Source organism: Arvicanthis niloticus, chromosome 2 (genome assembly GCF_011762505.2).
Source record: "Arvicanthis niloticus isolate mArvNil1 chromosome 2, mArvNil1.pat.X, whole genome shotgun sequence".
NCBI lineage: Eukaryota > Metazoa > Chordata > Mammalia > Rodentia > Muridae > Arvicanthis > Arvicanthis niloticus.
In genome coordinates this window covers 143,720,063-143,745,813 of record NC_047659.1, presented here as the reverse complement: position 1 = coordinate 143,745,813, position 25,751 = coordinate 143,720,063, and the positions used below count along the sequence as shown (strand labels likewise).

The 25,751-nt window shown below is 48.2% G+C and overlaps 1 protein-coding gene across 2 annotated transcripts; it reads right to left on the bottom strand.

The window, feature by feature from the left end:
* Positions 1-547: 547 nt before the first annotated feature.
* On the bottom strand, positions 548-25,395 carry Edn3 (endothelin 3). Of its 2 annotated transcripts, none has more exons than XM_034496790.2 (5): positions 24,744-25,395; positions 23,956-24,268; positions 5,357-5,533; positions 4,341-4,406; positions 548-2,419 (listed from the first exon to the last, which is right to left on the bottom strand). In XM_034496790.2, the coding sequence occupies exons 1-5, from the start codon at positions 24,793-24,795 to the stop codon at positions 2,383-2,385; spliced, it is 645 nt and encodes a 214-aa protein (XP_034352681.1). In that variant the 5' UTR covers positions 24,796-25,395; the 3' UTR covers positions 548-2,382. The 2 variants fall into 2 exon arrangements, with proteins under 2 accessions (XP_034352681.1, XP_034352682.1); XM_034496791.2 differs by having other exon boundaries at positions 23,956-24,136; positions 24,744-25,389.
* Positions 25,396-25,751: the final 356 nt, after the last annotated feature.

Sequence of the window (25,751 nt, the reverse complement as noted above, 5' to 3'; positions counted from 1 at the left end):
GCCGTAGTGACCCCCTACCATAACATTACCTCAACACAACATTATAACTGTAATTTTGCTACTGTTATGAATCGTAATGAGAATATCTGATATGGATATCTGATATGTGACCACCCCCCTGAGAGGGGTTGTGACCCACAGGTTGAAAACCGCTGATGTAGATGCTGCAGAATCTTTTAAAAACGTTTATTAGCATGGGTCATACAAAGTGATGCTTTTACAATGGCGTTTGCATTAATATTTTGACAACGTTCATCCCCCTTGCCCTCTCCTGCCCTCCTCCTCCCTCTGCCCTCCTGTACCTTCTCCCTCCTTTTCATCAAACAGCCTCCCTCCCTTTTGCTTTTATGTCCCATGTGGCCTGCTACTGTGGTCACCTCTGGAGATAATTCTCAGATGCTTTGAGCAATAGGCGAGTGGTTGTCTCCCTGCAAAGTTTGTGTAGGGTGCTGGGGGAAGAGCAAGCACGCCAAGGAAGTCACCAACTTTGTCCAAACCTCCTCCTCCTCCTCCTCCTCCTCCTCCTCCTCCTCCTCCTCCTCCTCCTCCTCCTCCTCTTCCTCCTCCTCTTCTTTCTTCCCAGCCACTTTGATGTTTATCTTCTCAGATGGTCCCCAAACTCCTCTCCTTTCAATGGCTGCCCACCCACCTCGATCTACACTTTTCTCTCTAGATAAATCCTACTTCCAGAACTCTGGCTCCCTCCTGACGTCTCCAGAGGGCTATGAAGAGTGAATGTGTAACTATGTGTGCAAGGAAAAGCCTGAAAACCAGAGCAAAGTTTTAGATTTTTTTTTTATTATGCATTTGACTTATCTCCCAAGTGTTCTCACAGTGAGTGGATTTGTCTTTGACCAGTGAGCTGAATAGTGCTTCTGAGACTTAAACGAGTTCTAGCTACTAAGAGATATGTGTTTGGATTTTTAAACACAATTTAAAATCTATTTTTTTTTCTGTCTGTCTATCTACCTATCTACAGTGCCTTTATGTTTAATAGATCCCATAAAGAAGTTAAGTAGAAAATAGTTCCCCAATAAATAATTATGTCTCTTAACTGTACATTCCCCCCAGCAAACCATCACTCTCTCACACACCCCCAATAAGCAGGCACTTTCACACCTGTAATAACTTAGGAGACGGTCCTCTGAAGTTTACCATCTGGTTAAGGCCCCACTTCACACAACAGCTAAAGTATCTCCGCATGGTGCCCTTGGAACATGCCCAAAGACAGGTTCCCATTGCTGTGAGGCCCAGTGCGGAGGTGGGCAGACTATCCCAGCTGGGCCTGCAGAGCAGAGTATACATGGGAACTCACAGTCTGACCCCACGCCACCCCATACTCACCATGTACACAGCAGAAAGAGCTCAGCTAAAAGACATTTTGAACAGAGGCTACAATTCCCAGTTATTGCCAATTATATAGACAAATAGGAATTTACATAATGTACAAAGAGTTTGTGGTTTGGGCTTATTTTGAAGCCACTCCCCAAAGATCCACATTTATTCATGAAAGCAGATATCCAGACCGGTAGCCTGAAGCTGGAGCTGTCCCTCAGGGCAGCTTACTGCAAGGCAGGGTTGAGTTTTGCTTCAGAGGCCATTGCAGGACCCCCAGCTCTCTGCAATGAACTCCCCCAGAGTTCAAAACCATCAAGAATGGGGGGTGGGGGGAATTGTTTTTGTTTTGTTTTGTTTTGTTTCTTTTTTTGTCTCATGAACATCCAGGTCTCTTGTTTTCTTTTCCTTCTTGTTTTCCAGAGCCGCTCTTCTGACGAGTACCAAGCACAGCAGAGGTTTCTAAGTCCTACGAACTGCAAATTCATAGACTACTGCCCAGTCAGGACCAAAGTCTCAAGCAGAGAGATGCCTCACTAACTTCACAGGCCACGCAGGCTGCAGGAGAAGCCTGCTCCCACCACATGGGTGTCCTGAATCTTCTAGGAGATGGATGCCTGTTTACTTTTGTAGAGAGCCAGCCTGGTGTCCACTTACTCTCTGAGAGGAGTCATGTCAAAAGCCAGTAAGTAGTTTTCTGACTTAACATACCTTCCAAACAATTTCCTTGTGAAACTGGAGCCTCAGGCATCTGGCCCCCAGGGCACATGTGGGATCATTTTACCCATTAGGGAAGCTGGGGTCTTTTGGACTTGGGCATTCTTAGAGTCCAGTAAGGGGGGGAGGCTCTTTGGATGGTCTTTCATTCTTTTATTTTTGCCTCAGGCCAATTCCTTCCTCGTCCCTAAAGAGGTGGAAATTCAAGCTCTGTACGTACAAGCTCAAAGGCTCTTTCCTGGAAGAGAGTTTCCTCCTGGCAGTCAAGGAGAACAGGGGAAAGTCCACGGCAGGAAGCAAGAAGCATCAGTTGTGACCCGCTAAAGCCAGCTAAGACTGGTGGGCTTTATTTGTCCTTGACTTCAACCTATTTCAATGAAAAGAGAAGAAAAAGGAAAAGAGGGAAATCATGTCAACACTCCAGCTCCTCTAGTTTGAAGAGGTGACCCTGGCCACATCTCTAGCTGCTTCCTACCTGGAAGCTCCCCCTCATCAGTGCTTATAGCAAGCTCAGAGGCTGAGCACAAAGGCGGGAAAAGGATTATAGCAACTGACGTGGCCACTGGTAGGCCTTCGGTTGGCTTAGTCTTTGATAACCACAAGCCAAGGATGGTAGTAGCTGCCACTCCGTGAGTGTGACTCTGATCGTATACACACACACACACACACACACACACACACACACACACACACACATTAGTGTCTAGCATGGGGGGCTGGGGCTGTTTGTTTCAGCTGGGCTAGGTGTCCAGAGAGCCTCAAGCTACTGTTTATCTGCCATCCCAGCCGTGGAGTCACTGGCACAGAGCAGACCACCACAGCCAACATTTTGTGGGAGTGCTGGGGATCAAGAAGCACTTTAGAGTTGGATGTCTCTGCAGCATCATGTGACAGAACAATCCCAACAGCAGCATTATGGGAGGCATCGTGTGCTTTCTCGGCACAGGGAGCCTTTGATGGTCATTCTTTAGATAGGTCCCAGGACATTCCTCCTTCCTAGCCCCCATGCCTGAAACACCTCACCTTCCTACATCCGTGTAGCTCCCGCTTTCCTGCCTACAGGTCTTTGTGCCAAGGTCACAGATGGCTTTTTGTCTATCCAATGACAAACAACAGCACCCCACTCCTTCTATCCTTGTTCTACTGTCCAGATGTCCTCAGTCTGTATTGTATATATTTGTCTGCTGTCTGCTTCTACCAATAAATAAGCTAAAGAAGACACATTGCGTCTTCCCCTACTCATCAGGAATAGTGAGATCCACGTGTAGCAGGTATGTCACCAACCTCGGCTAAATGAACAGACGTGTAAATTAATAAATGATACAAGGGATGCGTAGCTTTGATCTTTGCCTATTCTCGCCAACTTAAGTTTGATTAGGGTGTACCAACGAGCGATAAAGTGGGGAAAGAATGAAGAGAGGGCTGGGTAGGGGCTAGCTGGGGTCTGGCACACGCTCTCTGAGGACACGCTGCCACCTCAGCCTCTCTGTTTCCGTCCATTTTCTCTAGACCACTGGAAGCCATCTTATGGATCTGAGAAGCTTCTGTATGCAGGGCTTGGATTAATTTTCCCTTGATCATTCCCTGCAGGAACTGAAGCCGCCTTCAGGCTATTATTATGAACACCAATTACCGCCCCATTGTAGACGTGCAGCTGAATCATCGATAATGACTTCTGACTGACAAACAGAGTGACAAATAAGCCCAGCTTGGTTTCAGGAAGCCCTCAGGATTGCTCATACCAAAAAAAAAAAAAAAAAAAAAAAAAAAAAAAAAAACAAAAAACCCACCAACAACAAAACAACACACACACACACACACACACACACACAGAGCAAACACAAAATGAGGTAGGTATTAACATAAATGAGCTGGGAGTGACGGGGGTGAGGGGACTGCCCATGTGGCACAGCCACTTCTACAAAGAAGAAATGATGTAGCAGGAATCACTCGGTTACAGAAGTAGAGGCCAAGGTAGGCTTGATCGGCTCAGCCTGGGGAGCTTGCAAACAGCACGCAACTTTTGTCATTCCAGTGAGAGCCAGGCTGTCACTCTTACCTTGAAGGTAAGAGTGACACAGGGTGGAAGTGTTCCAAAACCACAAAGGGTTACTCAGGACCAGGGAGATGACAATGACCAAATACACCCAGAGCTGACAGATCAAGAGGCGTCTCTGTCTGTTGGTAGGGACACTTGTGAGCTTTGGAGTCCCACTGGCCACTTATAGAGACCAGATGCCAGCTCTCCACCCACCCTATGCCCCTGAATGCATGTATCCTGTCTTCACCTTTGACGTGGACCTCCAGTCTCCAGCTTCTCTTCTGCAGCTGGCCTTCCTGCTCTCCTGGAATAACTGTGGGGACATAGCAAGTTTCAGGGATTAGTTTTTCCATGTGGCTGGGTTTGGGGGTGTCAAATTATGACTTCCTCTTCCCCACGAACAAGCACCTTAGTGTGTATTCCCCAAGGACCCAGTGCCAGGCACCGGCTGTAGGACTGGAGGCTCAGTGGGTGAATGTCTGAGTACCAGACACACTCCTCAGTTACTCACCGGTCACTCAGCACCCCAGGTGGAGAACAAGAGAACAGCTAGTCCCAGGTTCTCCAGATCGCCCGGTGATTGGCTTCTAGTCTTTATTTATTAGGAAAAAAATCTACTACACAGCCCCAGGGCTACAGTACCTGCTTTGCTTTGGACCCACCCTGCTCAGATAGTTCATTAAACTCATAAAAGAGAATACAGGAGTTTTATCCACACACTCAGCCCTTCCTTCAGGCTGCTGATAGGCTGCCCTTTCTGGCTGGCTTGATGAGTCTTTGCCCAATGTGAAGGGAAAGAAGAACCAAGAGTTCCGTGGTACCTATCTAGGGAAACAGTGGTCCAGGTGGCCACCCTGGGGCAAGTAGGGTGGCTTACCACTCAAAATGGATCTGTGTGCTTCTCTGTGTAGTTAAGAAGACCATGCAGACTCAGAGGAGAGACTCAGGAGCCACACAGAAAACAAATAGAAAGTCTGGGCTAAGGGGTCCTTTATATGAGGAACAAGATTATAAACCCCTGCTCATGTTTGTGAAGAAGTTAAAAATGCACATTGGTGGAGTCTTCAGTCTTTAAATGTTCCCAACTCATTCTGGTTTGTTCACATAGCTACAGACTGTGGCTGTGGCCTGTGTTCTGAAAGGCGAGGAAGGCTGAGGACCTGGCTAGGCTACCCTCTACCCACCTTCATGAAGGCCCTGACTTAGCTTTGCCCATCAGTGATTTGTACCTAGACAAGAGTGGGACTAGAAGCTGTGTCATACCTGGTGACATCTGCGGTGCGTGCACAGAAGTATGCACAGGCCTTGTCATCTGCTCCCATACAAGTACAACGCAAGCGTGCCCGTGGAGAAGGCCGGGAGCTTTCTGGAGCTGGCCCCGAGGACCTCTTTCCCCGAAGGCTTCCTCTGTAGTTGGATAGTCCATAGGGCACAGTCTGTCTGCAGAACACAGAGAAATGTGAAGGGGTGGCCTATTCAGCCACTCCAGGGTGAAGCACCCCACTGTAGCATGTTAGTTGTGAACCATTCGGAGTGAACCAGACACTGACGTGGGCTGCTGACATGGAAAGAGATGCAGGAGGCCTAGGGAAAAGCTGACTGCCCTAGCAGCCTTTCAGAGTTGAGGCAAGCCTATGCAGTCAGGAGAGCCCTCAGCCTAAGGTTCCTGAAGCCAGGCTGCAATCTTGCCACATGCCCCAGGCTCCAAGCTCCTCCTGGAACACAGTTCAGTTTCTCTTTTTTCCCCTTAAACTATGAAGGCCTAGCTCCTCCAGAGCAGGTCCTGAGATCCCAGCCTGAACCTCTAGCTAGTCCACAGCCCATCTCAGTTAATAAAATTCTCTCAAGCATAAGAACTTGAGTAGGCCCCCAGAATGCACATAAAGAAGCTGGGTGTGGTAACTTGTGCTTATGTCCCAATGCTGGGGACATAGAAATAGCTGAATCCTTGAGGCTTGGTGGCTGGCCGGCCTCACTGGCTATACCTGTCTCATAACAAAATGGCTGGCTCCCAAGGAGTGACACCTGAGGTTGACTGCTGGTCTCCTCATGCACACGTGTACACAGATGCACATGCATGAACCACTGGGCTTTCCTGCCAGACACCCATCACCCAAAACTCCCTCTAAGGAAATGTTACTTGACCCATTTGCTGGTCTTTGTCTGGGGCCTGACCTGGTGCGTATAAGGCCTTTCATATCTGCGGCTGTCCCTGGTAACTTCAGTGCTAACTGAACTTAACGACAGGGTACACAGCAAGCCTCCCAGCCACCACTGGAGAAAATGGGACAGATGAAATTACAGTTATTAGAGATCCACCCTAGCCCCTGCGTGCAGCATCCTCAAAGAGACAAACACCACCAGCTATACCCGATGCTCTCCAGGAGCTGTCGCCACCGCCTCAGTGGGGCGGCTGAGAGTAGAATTCATCATGGGAAGGTCTTATTGTGCAGCAAAAACTGTCTGAAATGATCGACCACTTATGGTTATGGTTGGCATTGGGAGGCATGGAGAGCAGTAAACGCTTAAAATCTGATTTTAAGAGCGAGCACAGCCCAACCATGGCTCATTCTCCAGAGAGGAAAGGCTTCTAGAGTTGAGTGAGAAGAAGTTTAAAACCACATGCTTAATTCATTAATGTAACTCGACATGATCTGGGGGACAAATTACTAAGAACTTGAGGAAACTTATGGGGCCAAAGGCTCTTTTCCAGTAAGTCTTAGCCTACTTCTTCATCCCTGTTTCTACAAGGCCCGCAGAGTATCACCAATTATCTACCTCAAAGGGTGGCCTAACATCCACTCTGTGTTTTCAAAATAAAATCAAATTGAATTTCTTTTCCTTAGAAGCACACAGCCAGGAAGCCTTTTGGGGGTGTTGAGGAGACTCAGGCAGGGTGCCTATGGGACCAGATGCTTGGAACAGAACTTCTTCCATGCTGAGTTGGAGATCAGGGAAGGGCACCCCACCCAGCCCCTTTTGCTTTTGTCCCAACTCCTCCCTACCAAGTACCCTAAGGGGCAGCAGAGTGAGTTCCCTGATAACCCAGGCTGAGCAAGGTGGCAGGAGACAGAGGGTTCATCCAGTCCTATTGGGAGCTGGATCTTTTCTCAGGACCAGGATGTGGGAAAGGGAGAAAGATAATGTGACCATTGTTGCCGGTGCAGATTTGGCTGAAGGTATATATTTGCAGTAACAGGGTTACAGTAAATCTCCAAGTGTTGACATTAAAGCCAGTCCTCCGTTTCTTGGTGAAAACCACACGTGAGCAACGCTGGAGCTCCCATTTCTCCATCAACATGGAGACCTGCAATTTTGAAATGGCTGTCACCTGATTATGCATCTGTGGGTGTAGAGACACTCAGCTGAAGCAAACCACTCTGTCTAAAGTGTTTTAAGTAAGGAAATAAGGCGACTGGGTGTTGGTTAATAGAGAAGTGTGAGCACTTCTGCAGTCTCAAGCAAAAACACGCCATGTACAAACACCCCCGACAGCTTCAAAGAGTGTTTACAGAGCTGGTCCCCCTCCCCAGGGGATGGAAGGCTCTTAGGAGCTGGCAGTATAGCTTGTCCCAGTGAACGTGTACAGGGTTTGGAACAAGAGCTCAGCATGGAGACCCACCAACTCCAGGTCTAAATATTAAAAGATTATTGGTCAATTTGATAAAAAGAAAAAAAAAATCCTGTTTCTCAAGCTGGAAAAATGGCATTCATAGTCCCTCAGAACAACCGGCTTACCTTAGGGGTTCAGGTACCCCTTAGAATTCTCAAATGAAATCTGACAACCAAACACCACCACAGCGCCTCCTTCCTCCAGTTTCATCCCATACCAAGGCAGCCTCATCTATTCCCAGGCTGTATCCAAGACCTAGCTTCTCACCGACCTACAAGCACCTAACCTGTAGGCAGAGAATTCATGTCGGAGCCCTGCTGTGTCCTCAAGTGTCAGACACTAGATAATGTCTACATGGGTTTTGAGACATTCAGGTAGGGAATCCCACGACCCAGAGTCTTGGGAACACTCTCTAGAAAAAAGGTACGTTCAGTTTTAGAGATTCCTTGCAAAAGGGTGGAAGATACATGGCCAAAGGAGGTAACCAGTGGTCCTCTAAATCAGAGGCAGTCCTGGGTGTTTCCTTCCCAGGTCTGAATACCTGCTCCCCACGAGCAGGTAGCAGAGCTGGGTGTGGAGTCTAACCCCTCTAACTGCAGCACTCAAGAGGGAGAGATGAGAAGACCGAGCAACCAAAGCTAATCTTGATTATATAACAAGTTTGAGGCCAACTTTATAAAAAAATAAAAAATGAACACACACAAAAAAAAAAAAAAAAAAAAAAAGAAAGAAAGACAGATAGACAGATAGAAAGGAAAAAAACAGAGAGCTAATCTTTTACTTCTTTCATACTAACCATAGACTTAATACAAAGTAGAATAAGAATTGAGGCAGGAGGATGACTTTCAGTTTAGACCTTAGCCTCTGCTTCGTGGTGAGTTCCAGACAAGGGTGACCAACAGAATGAGACCTTATAAGAAAAGAACAAGCACAACCAAATACTAAAAAACAAAAGAAATTAAAAACAAAACCAAAAAAATTAGCTGAGTCTTTGGTTGCTAATTGTGAGGTAATCCCAACTTGAGGAGACCAGATTCTTTGCATCTTAATGAGCTCAGTCCGGACAAGCATCGTCCCAAAGAACTTCACGGGCTCTTAAGCGCCCTTTTAAGGTGCTTAATCCACATAGCTACGATTATTTTATGTGTGAAATATAGATACATCCGTGCCTACAAGCATTCACATGCTAATGGGAGATGAAAAACTGAAAAAGGAGATACACCAAGCCTGCACGTTCAGGTGTAGAGAAAGTACACGTAGTACAGAGAGATTACCTGGTAATTCAATTATTAAGTTATAAACCACTTACATGGCCTGCACTCCACCCTCTCAGTATACAAAAGGATTGTCAGGCATTTGCTGGAATGACATGCTGGGTGGGAAAATGTCCAGCAAAGAGTTAGCAGTGAATGAAAATTAGAGCCTTTGATTATTTAATTGGTTTGAGAAGTTGTGAGTTTCATCAGTAGAAAAATTCCACTCATCAGGCCTGCTGTGTTTGTGATGTGTGACTAAGCAATAAAGGAGCCCGAAGACCACAACAGTGCTGTTTCGTGCCATCCGTCATTCTGGCAGGCAAGCCATGCACCACCACCCATCTCACAAGAGTCTGTACTTCATTTGTGTTATTGCCCTTTGCCACCATTTCCTGAATGGGCAACACGAAATACGCAAGAGTGGAACCATGAAACAGAATTAAATTAGCTGAGAACCTTGGATCAGCACACTCAACCCAACTGTGACTGCCTACTGTTGAGCAGTTGGGTTTAGATAATGCAATTCTTTGTAGAGACAGGCAGTCCTACCATCTGTCATTCCAGTGATACCACAGAGCTCCACACAAGGGAAGCAGATGAAGGGATGGGTAAACAAAATGCTCTCCACCATACCTACAGATGCAGTGTCTACTGCTCTGTGTGCTTGTGTAATAAATCATCTCTTAACTTATGTACCAAGAACACTCATTACTTAATCAGTGATGAAGATGCCAGAATCTTATTTATCACAGTGTCTTTGTTTTTCAAGTTTCCCCAAATGTCATATATAAATGTTATTAAATATTAAACTCCCAAGTTGCCTGCATTCATCTTCATCTGCAGAGCCACACTGAGCGCCATTCATTTATCTCCCTGTGAGAAGTTTTTAAACAAGGAGAATGACTTTAGGGAAACACACCACACACACACACACACACACACACACACACACACACACACACACACTTCCTGGTTCTAGGGATTTTCCTAGAGAAACGAGGGAGTTCCGCCTTTCTATCTGTGAAGCTGGCAGGTGCATGTGACAGTTAAACAGTGGGCACAGATACAACAGGGATCCACCTGGGAATCAGCAGAGGGGCTTCATCTGCTGAGTTCTAAAACATTAGGAAAGTGGATCAAACTAAAAGAAAAATTGCTCCTCATTTTCCCACTGAATAGTATTTAGCAAACACTATAAAACAGATAGGAGGTCCTGCCTATGACACAAAGATCCGCATACAGATAAGCACATTGGCATGGCTAACCTCCTCCATCCAACAGTTTGATGCTCAGCTTCTCTTGCTAGACTGAGGTCTGAGTGGCAGCCCCTGCATCTCACCAGGGCAGGTCTGGCCTCGAGTTGGCTGCAAGAAAATATTTCACCCAACCCAAGGCTCCAGTCCTTGCAATAGTTCAGTGCCTGCCACTTTCTGCTTGGTGGTTGAAGATCTGGCTGTGGTGAGCACCTGAATTTACAGCTCCTGGGTCAGTGGCTTCTCTCATAATGTGAAGCCAGCCAGGCAGATGGCAACTTTCACAAAATTTGTACCTATAACTATTTTTGTCTTTATAAATATAGTTGTCGTTTTAAATTAGGAAAAACTTAAAGTTCTGGTTGAATATCTCCCCAAGAGTAGGGGATGTTCATGTGTCAAGTTCATGATCTGCCTCCTTCTTTTCATGCTTTTCCTTCTGAAGCAGTCAAGCAAAGAAGATGGGGCAGCCCAGTGATGGGGCAGCCCAGTGTGCAGTTCATGGAGCTTTGGGGACCATACTGGCCTGGCCAAAACAAATGGTTCCCACTAGCTAGTAGGTAGTTAGGAGACAGCAGCCATCTCTGGATACAACCTCATACCACTCTATGGACAAACAACTCTGAGACCCTAGCCTGCTGTCTGGCCATGGCTCCATTTCACATTCTATTAAAGCCTTCCCAAGATGGAACCACTGGAGCATCATCTTATGCTTAGTTCTTCAGGCAAGGAAGGTGGCATCTGCCATGGTGTTCACTAGCTCTGAAACATTAGCCAGTTACAATCTCCAGTGTGACAAGATGCAGAAATGCCACTAATAACTTCCTTCATGTCAACAAGCATCTGTAGATTGCCTGCTGTATAGAGATGCATAGGATGGTGTGGGCAAACAGTCTTGGAGATGGAATCTCACTATCAATAATGAAGAGTAGGGGTTTCTCTTTCTAGAATTCGAGGCCAATGTGAGAGGTTCCTGTCTCCTTGAATCCAGTTTCCAGTGTTCCTCAACCTGCCACTCACCTGCCTCAGTTTCCCCTGCCCTTCCTCAGATGAGCCACCCAGACTCTCTCTGTCTCTCTCTCCTCTGTCTCTCTGTCTCTCTCTCTCTCCTTTCTTCTCTCTCTTCCTTCTTTTCTCTCTCTCTCTCAATTCCTAATGAAGGAACACAACCTCCAAAGCCACTGTGGGGCTGGCTCTGATTTGCCTTTAGTCATCAGCTGCCCCTCCAGGTCCCCAAGTCCCCCACACTGTAGCAGCACTGCTGTCTGAGGTGTTTATCCATTCTGATCTGAGGGTGTCCTGTCTCCTTCCAATAAGTCCCTGCCATGAATCACGCCCAAATAAAGTATCTCTTGCTCTTTACAACAAACTCCCATTGAGCCTGGACCTTGTACTTAGAGGTGGCAGGCACATTCTCAGATATCACAGGAAGGCCACCATGTCTCCAAGCAGAGATATTTTTCTCTAAAGAACTAGGACAAAGCCAACAAAGAGAGTTGCTAAAGTCCTTTCCTTCCATGTGCACATGGTAGAACTTCAAGTTGAACATGTACCGTCCTTGAGCAGATGGGCAAACACACTACCTGCCTCCATCCATCTGCTCAGAGCCCAGATCCAGACAATAGGTTGAGCCAATCAGAAGCCTTGAGTTTATTCATCCCTCACTGTGCACTTGTGGAAGTCAGCTATGGGCCAGGCCTTAAGCCAGACAGCCCATAGAGTGCTCCTCCAACTTCCAAGAGTGAAATGGGACAGAAAGCCTAGGTTCTCCATGTCTTCTGTCCCCAAACAGAAAACACACATGTAAAGTTGCTGGCTACACAGAATATCACACATACTTTGTGTTTCATAAACATGGGAGCAGGGCACTGGCCCACCTGTAGCTTCCTTTGCTTCTTCTGTAGAAAATCCTCACAGATCAATGTAGAAAGAGCCAATGGCAGGGCCCTTACAGCCCCCAGAAAGAACTAAAGACTTCAGAGAATTTAGAGGCATAAGACCCTGAGGGTCCCAGGTTGTGATTGATTGCTGACTTTAAAGACATTCCCAAACAGTGTTCCTCACTACTGGGCACTGACATCATTGTCAGTTCCAAGACTGAGGGACACATCTTCTTCTGAAAGTATGGTATCCTTGGTGACTAGCCTTGACACAATCTCCTGGGATCAAAACAGCAGACCTTTGTCCAGTTGAGCCCCTGACCCTGTCTCCCTGCTCAGCTCTGCACAGGTGTCTAGATCACGTCCTCCCTCAACACTGTCACAGAGCCTAAGTTAGTGTCTGCTAAGTGAAGAGGGTGAGGTCTCACCTCACTGTCTCCTAAATGTGCAGAATTCCCAGTTGGCTGAGTGGGTTTCTACTATCTTGGTCTCCCATCCATTGGTTTTGAGAGACACAATGATTAACCCAGCCTACCCCAAATACTGGGCATTAAACTTAGGGCCTCATGCAACCAGACAAATACTCTCCCACTAACGCGCACCCCAAAACATGGCTTTACTTCTTCTTTTTACTATTTATTTTTCACCAAGTTGTCTACTCTGACCTTCAAATCATTCTATCGCCTTTAATTTCAATCCTGTCATCTCCATTCTCCGAGAAGCTGAGATTACAATCCGACACCAAGATGTGGCAATTAGTCATAATTGTCAACTTTATTAAATCACAAAACCCTAGGGGATTAGTGGTCACAGAGCTCTGACCTAATCAAAGGATTAAACTCCGGCTGAAGTCACAGTAAGCACTCATCACAGCACCACTGGGAGTTGACAGAAGGTATTGGAAGAATGTCACTGAGCTAGGTAGTGGTGGTCACACCTTTAATCCCAGCAATGGGGGTGGGGGGGCAGAGGCAGGTGGATCTCTGAGTTTGAGACACATTTCCCTTAATAACCCTCCCACAAGAGACATGTTGCATGGTGTAATTTTGAGGGAACCACTGCCTAGTTCCTTCACCCAGTATCTAAGTGACCTCAGAATCTGGCACTGAAAAGCTGCTTAAAGGTTTTCCTCACACAGTAACCAATGACAAGGGCAGCCAGATAAAAACAGGTACTGTATCTAAAATAAATTGTGTGTGATTTTCACCCTGGTCTACAGAGTGGGTTCTAGGATAGCCAGGGCTACACAGAGAAACCCTGTTTCAAAAGAACTAAAGAAGAACGGGGAGGAAAAGGAGAAGAAGGAGGAAGAAGATGGAAAGGAGGACAGGGAGGAGAAATAACAGAAGGAGGAAGAGGCCACTGAAGAGAGGTCTGTCTTACTCTGACCCCTTCCTATTCTCCATCTCTGCTTCCTGGTTGCTATATGACCTGCTGTGGTCTACCATGTCTTCCCCGCCACAATGCCAACCAAGCCCTCTCACACTGTGAGCAAAATAAATCCTTCCTCCTCGTGTTAGTAACTGCTCTCCTCGCTGTGATCAAATAGCCAGCAAGAGCGACTTGAGAAAAGCAAAGGTTGTTCGGCTCAGTTTGAGGATGCAGCCCATCATGGCATAGAATGCAAGGCAGCAGGAGCATGCGGCAGCTGGCATATCACGTCTGCATCCAGGGAGCAGAGAAGAGTGGTGCTTTCCTTTTTATTCATGACAGGACCCCAGCCCATGGAATGGTGCAGCTCACATTTAGGGAGAGTCTACACACCTCACTTAACCCAATCTTTAATCTCCCTCACAAGCAAGCAAGAACTTTCTCAGCTAGACAAGGTAGCTCTAGACCACCAAGTTGACAGTATCAATCACCTCAGGTTGTTTTGGATCGTTGCTATAGTGACCGTGGGGGCAGTTAGCGGTATAAGAGTCTACCTCCCTAGGAGAAATGTGGTCTTCAGATCACTCCAAGTATAGAATGTCCAGCTCATCATGGCCACTGTGGCAACACATATACCATGCTAGTTAGAGCAGCCTGCATAGACGAACAAGGCCTGGGCCAGACTGGAGGGAACTCCAGGGAGACCCCAAGCTCCAGCCAAACTGATGACTGTCTGAGATCTCAGGTACGTTTCTTCCCACTGGAGGACCTGAAAAGTGGAAGGTTGCTTGGCTACTTGTGAAGATTGGCCTCACTTCACATCCCACCTTGGGCCTTTCAAGAACCTCCGCTACCACACAGGCACCATCAGCTGCTCAATCCCCAGAGAAAGCCCCCAGAACACAACACAACAAAAACACCACAACTCAGCACCAACTGCTGCCTCACCAGTCTGAGAGGTTCCCAGGGTCTCACCAACTGTATTTAGAAAGCTTTACCCAACCAACTGGGCCTTCGAAAAACAAACAAGCAAAACTTCCACAAAACCCAAAGCCACAGAAATCATTGTCTCGAAGCTCACTGCAACACAGAAGGCGCTTGCCCTTCAGGGGTCAGAGGAACAGGGGATGATAGAAAATGCTCTGGCATGTTTATGAGGAAGCTTAAGAGTTAAAGGCTGAAGTTAAGAGAAATAATGTAGAAAATAGGACATCTGAAGAACCCTTGGAGCGGGTAGCTTCCCCTCCGCTGTGTGACCAAAGTCATCAAAGAAGCTAGAGTTTCTCTCTCCAGCCCCACAGGACCCTGACAAACTCCTAGTCAGATGTAGGCATGAGAACCCTCATCTCTCTGACCTGGCTTCATTACAACTTTATGCAAAGCTGCAGACAGATGAGGCTCAAAATAGCTGCCAGACGTGGAGCCTGGAGGCACAGATCAGAGCAGGTATTGGAAGAAGGGGGTCCCTGTAGAGGGGGTTTTCAAAAAAAAAAATGCTGACAATATCACGTGCCTCTTTAAATAACCTGCAGGATATGAATGAGGCCCCACCTGGATGCTTTTCAGGGGAGTCCATGTTCAGGACAGATAAGGTCTTGGTGATTTGGCTTAATCAAATGTCATCACACCGATGACAAGGTCTTGCATGTGGCCTTGTGCAGTGGCATCTTGGCAGTGCGAGTAAACGCAATACTTTCCTCAAAACTGAAATACCTGGTTCCTGCTAGAGAGTCGGGCTTTATCCTCAAGTGAGAAGTCAGGTAGGGAAACAGCAAGAAGTGGGCAGGCGCGAGGTCAGTACCTGAGCTGTTGGTATTGTTCAGGTTTAGACTTTTACCCTCATTCCAACTTCATAAAAATACCTTGCATTCCCATGCTAAGGTGTTGGTGCCTCTGTGCCTAGAAGCACCTTGGTCTTCAGTCTCCATTGTGTCCCACAAGAAACACACAGAAGTCAGTTCTGTATTCTCAATTAGTTGCTTCTAACTCTCAGTTGAGCAATTTTCCTTCCATGTCTACCGTAGGCCTTTCATCCCTCTGACCACCCCGTCTCTGGGCCTAACAGACTCAAGAAACAAATCTGTTTCTGGTTTTTAACTTACTGGGTCAGGATTTGGAGCTCTGTCACCGTTTACTACAGCCTCCTGCTAAGTCTGCCTCAGAAGGCCATAAAAGAAGGCCAGGCTGAGTGCTGCCAAGTTGTTCAAGAACTCTTGGCTCTAAGACTCTGTGCCAGGGCTGAGGAGGATGCGACAGCATGGTCCTGTCCTGTCACTCTAAGCTAGGGAGACTTGTGGGCTGCTAGGAATTTAGCCTCCTATCCTGAACCTAGGCAAACAACCCATCATCCACCACATCCAGCCATTCCTCAAGTCGGTTTTCCATTTGAGAGCAGTTGAGGGGCACTACAAGTGTTGGCACCCATATAGACATGGTGAGCATGCACACATGCACACGTGAATTTTTGCACATATGTGTTTCTCATATTCACATATTCATAGTCTTGTTGGACTAACAGAGAACAATGGCAGGCCATTTTCTCATGTGACACAGGACTCCTTGAGAGCCTCGTAGAGGCTAAACAGGGTCTCTTCAGGTACGGACAGGGCTTTCTAACAGCTCCCCGGCAAACATTCTGAGACACCAAGGGTGCAGTTCTGGACTGAGAGCTGGAATGTTGAAGTCAGTCCGGTTTCATTCATGGCCAAGGAGCCTCCTTAAGGAAAACATTGTTTACCTCCCAGCTTCCTTTGTTTTAAATTCTTGTAGGAATAAACCACACCAGAGATGTCAGGGACTTGCAAAGACTTTCAGATTTAAGGCCAAGTTCCTAACTGCAACACCCCTTTCATCTATCGGAAACCCAAATGCCCCCTTGGGGTCATGCAGGGTCACAGCCTCTTCTTACCAAGCTTTTTTTTTTTTTTTTTTTTTTTTTTTTTTTTTTTTTTTGCTTCAAATCAAGCTGGTGGTGAGCCTCGGGCAGGGTTCAGCTGCACTCCAGCCCAGCCTGACTCTGCTCCCAGGCAAGAGCTCTCCTCCCCCTTGACTCTGGGGGCTTTCAGTCAGTGGGAAGTCCAGAGAAAGATTGCTTTGTGGGGATGACCTTAAAACTTACTCTGAAATTGAACTCAAACATTCTCAAGTAAAGTGTCTTCCTGTCAAATGTTCTAAGAACTAACTTATTCAAAATCAAAACTGACATGTAAGATGTTAGACTCCCAAGGAGGAGGACATGGAAACACCCAAGCTCAAGAGTTGGGGGCGACTGTGAACAGTCAGAACCGTGAACTTGGCCAGGATCATTTCCTACACGTCCTTCTTGAAAGCATAGCATGAAGTTCTTTCTCAGCAGCCCATGAACACAGTCTTCTCTGCATCAATGCTGGCAACTCTGTCCCTGTACCCAATTCAGGGCATGCATCTGGACTGAGATGCGGTAGGAAGCTCTGAAGCCGAGGGTTTGTCAGCTACAAATCTCTTGCCTGGACTCCATTAGATTCCCAGTTAAGAAAACAGGCCATACCTTTCTTTCAGTACTCCACAGGATTTAACAGAGAGACTCCAAACAGAGTCTTACCTCATCCCGAAGTAGCTAGGCACTGCCTACTGTGCCAAGAGAGCACCATACCTACACCAGGGATCTCAGGGAGCAACATGCCCCAGTCCCCAAGCCTTCTGATTATTTACCAAGAACAAAGAGAAGCAACAGGAAGTAACAGAAGAGGGCGGAACAAAAATCCCACCCCAACCTGCAACAACCTTTGGCCACAGGTGGTTTTATCTAGCTACTTATCAGCCACTGGGACAGCCAGACACACCTTTTCCCCGAGCTCTGGAAACCTTTATGTTAACTGGACACCAGGACACAGAAATGACAGCATCCAGAAACACTGCCTGTTAGAGAGGGACAGAGAGGGTAAGCACTTGCAGATGGATACTTCTGGCCAAGAGAGAGAAGTCTCTTGGTCTATGAAGTCGACTTAAGAAGGAATTCTGTAATCACTGATGTCTTCCAAGCATGGGATGAAATAGAAGGACAGCCACTCTGTAAAAAAAGGTTTCTGCAGGGATAGATGCTGTCCTGAATTGTGATGGCTACATTTTCTAGACCTTGCCGGTGACTACTCTGAAGTACTATGTTGACCAGTCCATAGATATTTCCCCCAGTTACCTTCACAGATTCTTCACTATCCTACAGGCACACAGGACCCACAGAAGGACATCTTCAAAGTGTAATCTCTAACAAGATGGTACGACCCTAGAGTTTACGCTCTTTAATGGCACATGAGTCTTCTTCCTCTGGTTGTGAAAATCCATATGATAGAGCCCTGGGGTCCCTCTCTCTAAATACCATGAGTCTTGGACCCAAAGTGTGTGAGACTCTGGAGAGCAAGAAAGGAAGGTTTAAGCAAACCCATCTTTCCTTGTGACTGTACCAGGCAGTGAGAGGCCGATCAGGACAGGAACGTAAGGAATAAAAGAGCACTAAGCAACGATCAGAAAAAGAAAACTCCCACTCAGAGGACGGAGCCAATGGGCTGTTAATCCCTCGGAGTCACACCTGTCTATCCCAGCATCTCTGCCATCAGGCTAAACCTGCCGGTATCCCAGGCACACACACTACCAGCTGTGGGTCCACCCACAGCTTTTGATGGCTAACAGAGTCATGCTCTTCTCAGCAAGTCAACACTAAGCTTCTGGAATGTAGGTATACGATGGACCAACGGTTTGTGATTTTGCTTGTGTGTTTCTTTAGGTCTATAAAACTAATCTTGCAAAGGGGCAGATGTGTTATTCCAAAGAGTTGTGTATATGAATCAACATCACCCTTGCAAAGAACAGAAGTGGCCAGAGATAAGAACTATGCCCCAGAGCCCAACCCACTGCCATGAAGACATGGTATCCATAAAGGTGTTTCTGGGGCTGGGGAGATGGCCCAGTCAGTGAAGCTACATATGCATGAAGACCTGAGTTTCGATCTCAAGCAACCGCATGAAAAGCTTCATGTGGTGGTGTGTACAATCTCCGCATGGAGGAGACAAAAATGGGGGCATCCCTAGGATGTGCAGGGTAGTCAATCTAACTGAATCAGTGAGTCCCAGACCCCAGTGAGAGACTTTATCTTAAAAATATAATGCAGAATAACTGAGGCTAACACAAGATGTTAAGCTCTGGACTCCACCCATAACCACACACATAATTGTATACATGTGAGAACGCACAGCCACACAATGTCAAATGAATGAATGCAGGAGTTAGTTACAGCACAGTAGGGAGGCCTGTGCTAAAAGGCTACATAGGAGGAGCCTGAGAGGACAGCTCCAGAGGCCATAGGACTGAGCTGGGGGTCCCTACCACCCCAGGCAAATGACTCAGCCTCCTAAAAACTGCGGAGGACACACATGCGCACACACACACCACAAACAGAGCCGTACAGCTCTCACAAAGTGCTGTGTGGCCAATCCCCATTGTCACTGTGGACTCGTCAGTCACTCGTGATGTGTTCCCAACACAAGAATGCCCACAAAGACTGTCCTTCCTGCCTCAGATAAACCCAACACAGGCATGATCCCACCAAGGACTGGCTCACAGAACAGGGTGACTTTTATTGGAATTTGGAAATGCCACAGTGGGTGCCGAGCTGGCTCTACTCTGCAGGAAGCCAGGGCCCTGGACCCCTAAATTCCATTGGGATCTTGTAACAGTTGGGCAGCTGCTCTTCGAAACCTGCTAAAAGGCCTTTCTTGAAGATCACAGATGCTGAAAGCACAGCTTGTGCCTCTCTGCAGTAAAAGACATTAAAAAGCAAGTTCAAATGTTGTGTTAATTATTATCATTATCAGTCTACTCTTCACTTCTTTGGGGAAAGAAAGAACGCAAAACAAATGTCATTCCTGAGGGATTAAGTCAGCGTGACATGCTTTGGCAAAGGCTGGGCAGCAGGCTGGACGTCCTTGGGAGGTGTCAGCTGGAGAAACTCAGGGAGACCCCACCCTCCCCCACCCTCCCCCACCCTCCTTAACCCCCACCCCCACCCCCGTCAGCACCCGCACACTTGCACCAGGATCTGCGCCCTACAGAAGGAAAGCAGGGAGCGGTTGTCACCTCTTGCCATACAGAGAGGCATGGCCAGAAGTCAAAGTCAAGCCGAGATGGAAGATAGTCCGTCTCCCCGCCATACCACAGTCAGGATTCAGTGTCTTGCTCTGCTCTTTTCACAAATACATTCCTGCTTGTCAGCCATGTGGCTCAGAGTTTTGTTTGGGAAACACGGTCGCCATCCCAGCATCACAATGGCTCCCTCAGATGTCCCTAAGGGATTACCAGATGGCAGGTCCCCTGGCACAGTGGTGGGAACCACACAACAGGCTCTTTGCTGGGTGCCCTGGTTGCTCCTCTTCGACTTCAGGACTGTTTTCAGCTACCTACCTCAGAAGAGATCTCCTCTGTGGGGCATGTTAGATCCAATGTCCCAAGAAGGTTAATTTTGTTTCAATGCCCAGTTGTTTGGTCAACTACCAACCCAGAAACAGCTGTGAGGGTCTTTCTCAGATGTCATTACCATGTATGTAATACTCTCTGAGCAAAGCAGATTGCCTTCCACAACCTAGATAGCCTTTGTCTAGCCAGTTGGCAGCATTCAAGACTCAGGTCCCCTTACAAAGATAGAAATTCTGATTCTGGGATCCCTTTTCTCTCAAGTCTGTGTCACCATCATTCACTGGAATTTTCAGCCATTGGTGGCCTTTGGCTGTGATCATATAACAGTAATTCCTCAGTATCCACATAGTTGTACAAACACACCCTATTGCTTCTGTCTATGGTGAGCTCTGAATAGTACAATTCCCACCTGCCTTGAAGGTAGAACACGTATATTGTAAGCATACTTGTGCAGTCAGGGCAGCCCCAAGCATGGGAGTATGTACACATACAACATCCCATGCACCATCTCCCCACTCAAGTGTGCACACACATGACATCCCATGCACCATCTCCCCACTCAAGTATATACATACACACATGACATCCCATGTACCCCCTCCTCACTCAAGTATGTACACACATGAGATCCCGTGTACCACTTCTGCACTCAAGTGTGTACACACATGACATCCCATGTACCATCTCTCCACTCAAGTGTGTACACACATGACATCCCATGTATTACCTCCTCACTCAAGTGTGTACACACACGAGATCCCGTGTACCATCTTCCCATTCACTGTCTTAGGCTTTGTGAGTTTTCTAGCGCAAGATGGGAGGGGTTTTCCTTGGTTTGGGTTTATTTCTGTTTTTGTTGGCAATGTTGGAATTTGCCTGCAGGTTGTGGGAAGTTGGGGGCTCCTCACATGGCTGAGGCAAGTTTTAGGAAAAACTGTGCCATCTGTTAGTTGTGATCTCAGATGCCAAGAAGTCCAAATGGTAAAGGTTAAATGTGCATCTTTGAGTCTATGGGCTTTGTTTGAGACCATGAGGAAAGTTACCGGTAAGGCGCCTGGGGAGATGTGCAACTCCATAGTGCAGTGAAGTGCAGGGCCTCTGTAAAGGGCCACACATTCTGAACAAAGAGACCTCCTGGCATAGAGAAAGCCCTTCAGATTACAGCCATGGCAAAAGTTAAAGTGAGAAAGTAAAACAAGGTTCAGGGCTTAGCCAAAAGTCAGCCAACGTTGAAGGAGCATCTTCAACAACGTGAGTGTGTGAGCCTAGTCTAACTGAGCTCAGGGTATGACAAACGTGGAGGAACCTCAGAATCTCAGAGCTTCTGTGTAGCAGAGTCATGGGAGAATAAAGGTCCCTTGAGCCTAAACAAGGCAGTTCACATCCCATGAGGACCCTAGCGGGGCTTAATGGTAACTTCCAATGTCACTGCTTCAGAGCCTTGGATGATAGAACCAAGCCCGCTCAGCACAACCTTCAGAAGGTCTTCACAAGTGTCCTTCAAAGACAAAGCCAGAGGGTGGACCTGATCTCCATGCAACCAAATGGACAGGAAGAGGGGCATCGTGAAAAGGCAGAAACTCTCAAAGTTCAAGATTCTTGGTTTAGAAATAAGGATCAAGGCTCCTCCCTCAACCTGAACCGCCGGCCACAGGGACTAGGAGCAGCCACAGCCTAGTGGGGGCACTTGGGGAGTGAGAACACTAGGTTCTTTTAGGGCAGAGATTACCTGAGAGGGAAGGAGCACTGGAGGAGAGAGGCTGGTATGGGGCTGGGGAGGAGAAAGATGTCGCCCTTGTGAGTTAGTCAGTACCTTTGTAGGTTCTTCTATTCCACTGGAGGCCTACAGAGCTCACTTTCTCTCATGGTAATCTTGTTCCCAATATTTTAAAGATAGTAAATGGATCTACTTAAGGGAAGGAAGGAGAGAAGGAAGAGAATGAACAATGTGTGCGTGTATGTGTACACATACACAGAAAGAGAGTAAGGCCATCCAGGATACATCTCCCTGCTAACTTATGTATCTTGTCTGAATTCAAAGTACTGTAGTGTGGCATCTGTCATTTTTGTTTCCCGAGCTGTTGAATGGAACATGGGGACACTGGATTCACCCCTTCCCTCCCAGCGGGTAGAGTAAAGCAAGTAGGAGGAGAGAGAGACATGGACCAGACAGAGAGAAACTCCTCCAGGTGGCTGTCCCAGAAAAAGCAGAGGATCCGTGACATCCTCGTACACCACCCAAGACAGCTCAAAATTTCAACATGGGATCTCAAGTATTTCTGGGTGTTTATGGAGCTGCTAGGACATGTCCCAGTTACTTAATTCCTGTCCAAGCAGTGCTCAGAACACTGGAGGAAAAGCAGAGACCCAAAGTAGTTTCCAATTCCTGGCTCCACCCTGTCCCTTCCTGCTCAATTTCTTCTCTCTTCTTCTAAACTTACAGCTTGGGATTCTAGCCAAGACCAGGACCCAGGGCCTCTTGACTGCCCAGGGCTCCCCTTTCTGGGATGCTCATTTGTGGGATCACAGTGACAAATGGTTAGAAATCAAGGACAGCAGTCAAGGTGTTGGTGGTTCTAAGAAAATATGAGCCTGAGACTCTGAGAAGAGACATCAATCCATAGTGCCCCAATACCCACCCCTGTAATCCCCCCATCTCCCCACTGTGGCCAACGGTTTGCACAACTGTCAGTTAGACACTAACTGACAGTTAGACACACAGCTGGAAAGTAAATGGCTCCATTGGGGTCAGCGACAGAACTGAGGAGTCCCAGGCAACTCTTGGTTCAGTAAGGAACTACAAAGCTGCAGGACAGTAGCAGCCATGATTAAACAAACCCAGGGTCTACCTGAGCCCAGGACCTATGCAGGAGTCTGGGTGGCTCATCACCATGCTGGCTCACCAGTGAAGCCAGCTGTGCCTGCCACTCTGGGCGCTTGGGGAGACTTCAGACCTACCTGGATGTGGTTAGGGATCTTGTTAACAGATTCAGAAGACACTGGACTCTTAGAGTAACTCCTATCCTGTATCCTTTATTCCTGAGATGTCTAGGCGGGTGAGCGACTCTTTAAAGCCATGACCCAGAGGACTCTGACACCAATGGGCTTCCAGAGAAAGGAAACCATGAAGGAGAATAATTAGTTGACTTTCCAGGCTAGGGAATGTACTCAGCCAAGATCCCAGACAAGGATCCCTAGGCAAGTTCAAGTAGATGTCCCTAGAAATGCAGAGAACACCTAAGGAACTGAGTTTAGCGGCATCCAGACCAAGATTCAAGGAATCCAAGAGACAAGCTGTGAGACAGCGACCACAAGATCATGCCCTATAGCTGCTTACAAATCGTGTCTTAGCGCAAGGGGGACCCCAGAGGTCTAGTGGGAATTGAGTGGAAGATAAAACAGTGAAACCTTCTCTATGGCCCCGGGGGGAGGTGCTTCTTATCAAAGGTGACACCTAGAGACACTTAGATACATCAGTACCTGCTACTAGATACTTGTGAGAAATTTTAAGGCTGAACAGAGAGGTACTCTGGGGCCATGGCTGTGGAACACTGGGGTCAGCCCTGGGGAGTGGCAGCCCTGTGAGCCACATGTGTCGCTCTGGCTTGACATCCAAGAAGGGCAGGAATGGAAGAAGCTGTTGCACAGGATGGATGTCATCTGGGTCTGCCAAGCCTACCTTCCTACTCTGCCTTCACCCCAAAGCTGCTCTCATTGAATTCCAAAGAGAGTTAGGAGCAAGGCTCAGCCCAGTGAGCCTCTGGGGCAGGAGCATAGAACTCTGTGAGCATCTACAGCCCCTCCCCACCACATCTCAAATCCAGCATTGAGTTTCTTCAGGACTAGGTTCTCAGAGGGGAGGTGGGTTGTCCCTGGCCTGTGATAGGATTCGTGCTGCCTGGAGTCACTGCAAGAGCTAGCTAGACTCTGCACTGTGGCAGATTCGGGGGTCTGAATGAGGTGGGCTGAGGTCTGTGCAAAACACCCTGAAGCCTCAGGCCTGGCACAGAGCCACACTCCTCCCCCAATCCCCAGGCCAACTCACTCAGGAGTGTTGATCCAGATGATGTCCAGGTGGCAATAGTAGACACACTCCTTGTCCTTATAAGTGAAGCACGTGCAGCGCCGAAGTCGGTGGTGTGCAGGCACCCCCTTGTCCTCCTGTTCCCCAGACCTGCCTGGTCTCCGCTCCTGCCCAGCGTTTCCAGGCTGTGCAGGCAGTGCAGCTGTTGGGGACACAATCCTCTCACCAGGGCTAGCCACAGTCTCTTCACAGCCCCCCTCTGATCCAACTTCAGGGGGTCCCTGGGACACACTGGCTCTGCCAGAGCCCCCAGGCTGGGGGCAAGGCACAAATCCTGCAGGAGGATTGAAGGGCTCCTAAGCTACTGACCCAGAGTTCTTGGCACCCACTACCCCGCCCCCCAAACCAGAATGAGACTCAACCAAACTTCTGCAATGTCTGGAGGCTGGTTGCATTTCACCCCCAAGTCTCCAAACTAAGCCGAATGCCTTACAAAGTTTACAAAGCTCCGTGCACACTAAGTAAAAACTTGAGTTATTTCAGTCCCTGTGAAGTCTGTAAGCTATTTGCTAGTCACTGGTTGAAAGTCGATTTTGTAAAGTCTCTAAAAAGTGCCCAAAGAAAAGTCTCCCAAACTGAAAAACCCCAGACCCAGTGGAAGTTATCTTCAGGCCCCTCTACCCGCCCCTGGGAGACTTCAGAGTGCAAAGTCAGACTTATTAGCTTCCCCGCAACACAGACCCGCGCCTGGCTTCCTTTTGTGTGCACTCCCGCGTGGAGAGGCGCGCCGCCCCGCCCCTCCCGCTTACCTGCAGCGGAGGTCACTGTGAGCCCGAGAAGGAGCCACAGCCCCGGCTCCATGAACCCCGATCAGGCGCGGGAGCACCGGGCCTGGAGGGTGGCCGCTTGTGACCGCAAGAGGGTAGTGAGACTGGGTACAGCTTTTGAGTCCTGCCGCTGCCTGAGCTGAGCGTCCAGGCTCAGAGTTACTTGGTTGAGGCGGTCACGAACTTTCAGAGCGCTCTGCCCATCCCTGCGTAGGGCTGGCCGGCTGTGGCTCGGGCTTTTCTGGCTCCCGCACCACCCCCTTTGCCTCCCCGCCCCTCCGAGGGGGCTGGAACTGCCGCGCCGGGCCTTTGAACCCGGGACTCACGGGGGTCGCTTTCCAAGCACAGGGGGGAGCCGACCAGAGGCGCATTTGCCCCAGGCTCACCCAGGGCTAGAGAGAGACGGGGACGCCGCGCTCCCCGTGGGTGGATGGGGTAGAGTGAAGCCCGAACAGCTGCTTGAAGGCCACCCTCTGCCCGTGCGCACACTGCTCACTTACACTTAAGACTCACACTTGAAACCCCCCTGCCCAGCCCAAAGCAACCGCACCCGACCCCAAGAGCACCAAGACCAAGAAAGGGCTGCGCAGAAGGACTGCGGGCTTCTTGTTCCTTTGAGATCAGTCTAAAGGAAAAGCTCTATTCACCAATGGCCTTACCCTTGCTGAGGGCCCTTGTGCCACGGCCCTGGGTGTACTTTACACTTCTGATTCATGGGTGCCGGAGCCAGCTCCCTGACTCTGGAAGTTCTGAGTGGCAGGTGGGGCCGTGAGACCAGAGCAAAGTCACAAAGATTCCATTCAATGTTAGTTAGCGGTTCCTGGGGAGCCCCATTTCCCCACTGGTCCCTTCAGTGAGGGACCTCTCTCCAGAGGTCATACATACAACTGTCCACAGGTGCCTCGCTTCTCAGGGCACTGCGGTAGTTTAATGGATCTGCAACTACTGTCATAAAACGTGGGTTTCAAAGTCATTCCTTCCCCTCGACCC

What these genes read in the sequence shown, in the direction of transcription:
- Edn3 (XM_034496790.2), bottom strand. Translation starts at nt 24,795, where the DNA reads ATGGAGCCGGGGCTGTGGCTCCTTCTCGGGCTCACAGTGACCTCCGCT. An exon ending in CACAGTGACCTCCGCTGCAG is followed by an intron (nt 24,269 to 24,743) that starts GTAAGCGGGAGG and finishes ATCCTCCTGCAG; the next exon opens with GATTTGTGCCTTGCCCCCAG. An exon ending in CGCACCGCAGATGTCACCAG is followed by an intron (nt 4,407 to 5,356) that starts GTATGACACAGC and finishes ATGTCCCCACAG; the next exon opens with TTATTCCAGGAGAGCAGGAA.